Here is a 4,973-nt window from a genome sequence, read left to right as displayed (position 1 = left end):
TAGACGTCATTTTCTGTTGAATTAAATATTACTTTTTAAAATTTCATAAAAAGTCAACTTTAATGATGTCATCTCGATGTGACTTTTTTTTTCATTATTTATTACCAAATTTATTGCTGAAAAATATAAACTAAATATATTATTTATTCCTCTTGCTAGACAAATAATAGAAATTTGGTGAATAAATATATGTCCGGATAAATGAGGGGTGCATGAATGAATCGAGACCACGTCCGAAAAAGAGAAAGCCTTAAAATATGTGATGTCTCACATTGGTTAGGGAGGAGAACAAAACACCAGTTGTATGGAAAAGTCCGAAAGGGAAAGCCCAAAGAGAACAATATCTGCTAGCGGAAGATCTAGACCGTTACAAATGGTATAAGAGCCAAATACCAGACAATATGTCAGCCTTCTCGCTGTTCCTTGAAGGGGTAGACACGAGGCGGTGTGTTCCCGAAGGGGAGTGGATTTTGTGGCGGTCCCACATCGATTGGAGGAAGGAAAGAGTGCCAACGAGGACGATGGCCCCGAAGGCGATTGTGATGTCTCACATTGGCTGTGGAGAAGAACAAAACACCAGTTATAAGGGTGTGGAAACCTTCCCCTAGCATACGCGTTTTAAAGCTTTGAGGAAAAACCCGAGGACAATATTTGCTAGTGGTGGATCTGGGCCATTACAGAATATGATAGCTAAGGAAGGTTTAAAACAATTGAAAGTTCTACCTAAACCAACAGGGCGCACCTTCCTTTTTGGTTGCTCAATCATAGGAATTTCATGGTTAAACATGTTTTACTTTGAGCAACTTTGTATCGAGTGACCTCTTAGGAATTTTCTTGAGATCCATATGAGTGAGAACAAAACATGTTGAAAGGACTCGTGTTGGTCTGTGGGGATAGCCTTCACTCTTAAGAATTAAAAAGTAGGTAACATGACCATATTGCGGGGATGTTGAGGAATGCTGGTGCCAACATGTGCCGAATCCAGATTTCGAATCTTAGGTATAGGTCGTTCTAGTGACGATTCTAAACCCCGTTGACACCTCAATTCTTGATCCTGACCTACACAAGGGTATTCAGGTCCATGTCAAAGATAGCAGGACAATCATTACATCATTCATTCAGGTTGTTATAGATATTTGTCATTCTAAACTATTGTTGCACTACGACACACTATAATATAATTTAGACATAAGATGATCATTTTTGAAAACTATAGTTTAAAAATCATCGGTCTAGAAATCAAATTTACATTATGATGATCGAAAAGAAAACTATAAACTACTGTGTTAAATAACAACATTAATCTAAAAACGAACACTAACGAGTCTATAGTTAAATTGTTGTTTAACTAGACCATGAGGTTTCAACATTATGATCACATAACACTATTGTTGTTGAACTAAAAAAACGCTCGGTACCCCATCTTCTAGTGCTAGCACCCTTGTTCGAATTTTCTAGAGCAATTTTTAGTTTTCAACGAGACGAGAGAGTGAGAGATTCGAACTTTAATTTGCTAGTCGAGAATATATATCTTAATTAGTTGAATTAGGTTTAAAGTCGGTCATAAATTTACGTTAAGAAAACATAACAAAAATGTGTCGTAAAAGCATCTAGGATGGAAGAGAGATGGCTAATTTTGGTCCACAAGAGGTGAAGAATGTGGGTTTGAAGAAGAATGATAGACAATAATGCAAAGAAAATAAGGGATTGAAGCACAAAGGGATAAGTTCTTTATGCAACATATCTCTTCCCTATAGCATCATGTTCTTCTTCATCTCTTCCAATTTTTTTAAAAATATTTGGTCAATGATTTTCATATATTCTTTTATTTTTCTCCCTCTAGTCCCTATCATATCTAGTTGGCCTCTATTTGCGATTTGGGTCGAGATCGTCATAATGCATGTTGTATCATAGCTCAAATTTATGTGTTTTCAAATAACAATTTGATATAAAATTCGAGTAAAAGTGTTCATATGATCTAATAATCCGATTAATTCGACCTATCTAATCCAAACCATTAAAGTTAAATTGGGTTAGATTTTTTTTTTTTTTCGATTTGGATCGAGTCGAATTTTTGGAAAATCGAAATCTAATTAGCTTGGTGGAGTCATCCCTTAAGTATAATTTTTTTAAAAATAATTTTAAAAAATTCTAGTTAAGTTGAATTGTGAATTTTATTTGAGTTTCAGATCCCAACGCTCGGGCCAAAAGATTTTTCCAACTTGACCCATATACATCTTTACTTACGAAACCATCTTTACGGTTAACGTTCCAATTAGTTTTTTGTTTTTTATTTTTGCTATAAAGTTTCGAGTTGTCTCCTAATGACGTTTAATAGCATATAATCTACCAACTACACTATCCAACTCAAATAATTTTTCCGTCAAGAGAGCGAGATTGCTCGATCTTAATAACCAATAAGGTAGATTTAACGATGTAGGGTCTGCTCGCTATGTGGACTTATTTGCAACAACTTATTTTTTTAAAAATGAAATATTAATGGATTAATCTAAAAGAACTCTTATAAAATATACATTTTTAATAAATATTTTTAGGAAAGAGTGGACTTTGACCATGTTACAACGTTTGGTCTAAACTTGAGCCCATTATTTTGGAGCTAAGCCCAACATGTTTGAGTCTACCTCTAATTTATGTCAAATTCATCCTTCCTCCTCCTCTCGAATCGAAATAAAAGATAGTATTTCATGTCGTGTTTATAAAATACGGTAATACTTTTCTTCTTGACCCTGAACTCCGAAGATGGTAATGAATATTAGACTTAGGTTCAAAATCGATGTCTTATAAGCAATACTTTTCTTCTCGGCCTTAGACCCTAAAGATGGTAATGAAGGTCTTATCCCCAAACTTATGTTCGAAATGGATGTCTTGTCAACAATACTTTACTTCTTAACACTAGACTCCGAGGATGATAACTTGTCTTGCCCAAAAACTTTTCGGATTCTCATTGGAGAAAGGCTCTCCCGCAACAAGTAAAGGGGAATTCTATCTATCGGAATAGAATTAGAATAAACGTTTATCTTTCCAGAGGTGGAATCTTCAAGTTCTTCCAAATGTCTTATCCACAAACTTATGTTTAGAATTGATGTCTTGTCAACAATACTTTACTTCTCAACTATGGACTCGGGACATTAAAAAATGTCTTATCCACAAACTCATGTTTAGAATTGATGTCTTGTGAAAAATAATTTTCAATTTCATATGTATGATCCATATCGACCCATATAGAACATTTTTCATGTTTAAATTGATCTTTGAATTCAGGGAAGGGAGAGATGAAGATTCTTTGCAAATTGGGATTTTCCTTCAATCAGCAATTTGTTTCATTGTTCTATACAAAACACAAACTGAGGATCAAAGAGGCGAGGGAAAAAGAAAATCCCTAGTGCTCGCCACAGCTTTCTGTAAGCAAACTTATTATGCTTTCATGGTTAAAGAATACTACCTAACAACATCTGCACTAAGAATGTACTTGAGAGAGAAACTAAGAAGCACCTGTTAGAGGAGTGAGTTGAGGCTGAACTCCAAAATCAAAAGGACGTGAAGAACATGGCTTGCCAAAGCTATCGAATCCATCTTCTTCGTCATTGTCGTCCTTGACTTCTTCTCCAGCATCCCAAAGGAACTGCGCATACGAGGCTAAAACAAAACTGCACCAGTTCAACAAATAAAAACAACATTAACCCCACATATCCATTAAAATGTCCCACATAGCAACAAATTTGCAGAGAGAGAACTTCATTGCAGATCAAAATTTCAGATTCCCACAACTTTTGCAGAAGTTCCCACAAAATTTCATTATAGCTTTGATTTATGATTGTATCTTGTTGTTTCTTACCTATCATCAGGGGAAGTTTTAGCAGCTTGAAGATGGTAACTTTCAGCTCGGGAGGCATCCTTATGATTCTTCCATATCAAATCAGCATACATTGATATCACATTTCCATCATTAGGATTTGCAGAGATTGATCTTCCACAATACTCTTCAGCTTTTAGCAGGTCTCCACGAACCTGTTTAGCAATGAAAATCAACAAATTGCTAGGATTAACCACAGGTTTTTACCGAAGGCATTCCACATTCATGTAACAACTTTTGTATAAAAAGAAAACAATGGTTGAAGAACACTTCTTTGATTTGTTCGTTCTTCCGAGTAACAATTAAGTCCTAAACTTTAGTCGGTAAAGATTTAGTCCAATTTACTTTCTCAACTTTAATACAGAACAGTATCGATCAATAAATTGATCAGAGATCAAATTGTTACTAACTAAAGTTCAAAGGTCAAACTGTAAACTATAGTTCAAGGACCAAATTGTTACAAACTAAGTTGAACATAGTAGAAATAACTCATTGTCCACATAAGTCATTCTGTTCATTAGTTCGTTCGTTGAGATCTCATGGGTATGGTAATTGTGAAAAGCATAGTACCACTTTTGGATCCCGGTGCTAGTTTTATTATGGTAAGCTAAAATGTGGACAATCCTGGTCCAAATGGACTTAGAAGAACTGTTAATGAGAATTTTTAAGAAGCATTAGCATATAACTTTTCCGGATAGGTAGAATTTGACAACTAGTCGCATCCCCCTATAGTACATTTTGAGGTGATTCAGGTCCGACAGGCCTAAGTGTAATTTCACCAAACGGTCAATCAAAATTAAGGAGAGGAGTTGACAACTAATCACTCCCCAATATAGTACATTTTGGCGCAATTTAGGTCTAACAGGCGTAGGCATGATTTCATAAATCAATACAAGTGGAATAACATAAAGGGTTCAGAGTGGTATGGGCATGCAACCATGAACAACACACCCTAGACAAGCATGACCATGATATCCAAAGACAAAATGTAGTTTAAACACTTAATTTGATGTAAACTATTAGCTCGAGGACTAAATCTGTTACTTAGTTTCTTTTTTTTTTTTTTTTTTTTTTTTTTTTTTTTTTTTTTTTTTTTTTT

At 34.9% G+C, this 4,973-nt stretch overlaps 1 protein-coding gene across 2 annotated transcripts in view; it reads right to left on the bottom strand.

Moving 5' to 3' along the window:
• Positions 1-3,300: 3,300 nt before the first annotated feature.
• LOC111493633 overlaps positions 3,301-4,973 on the bottom strand; it is a 3,150-nt gene continuing 1,477 nt past the window's right edge. For both annotated transcript variants that reach the window (XM_023143402.1, XM_023143401.1), the window contains 2 exons: positions 3,857-4,029; positions 3,301-3,668 (listed from right to left, as the gene is read on the bottom strand). In XM_023143402.1, the coding sequence (XP_022999170.1) occupies positions 3,503-3,668; positions 3,857-4,029 (339 nt within the window). In that variant the 3' untranslated portion in view covers positions 3,301-3,502. The remainder of the gene's footprint in view (positions 3,669-3,856; positions 4,030-4,973) is intronic.

This window comes from Cucurbita maxima, unplaced genomic scaffold (genome assembly GCF_002738345.1).
Source record: "Cucurbita maxima cultivar Rimu unplaced genomic scaffold, Cmax_1.0 Cma_Scf00019, whole genome shotgun sequence".
Lineage (NCBI taxonomy): Eukaryota > Viridiplantae > Streptophyta > Magnoliopsida > Cucurbitales > Cucurbitaceae > Cucurbita > Cucurbita maxima.
Note: the sequence above shows the minus strand (reverse complement) of the source record. Positions and strands in the feature narration are given on the sequence as shown.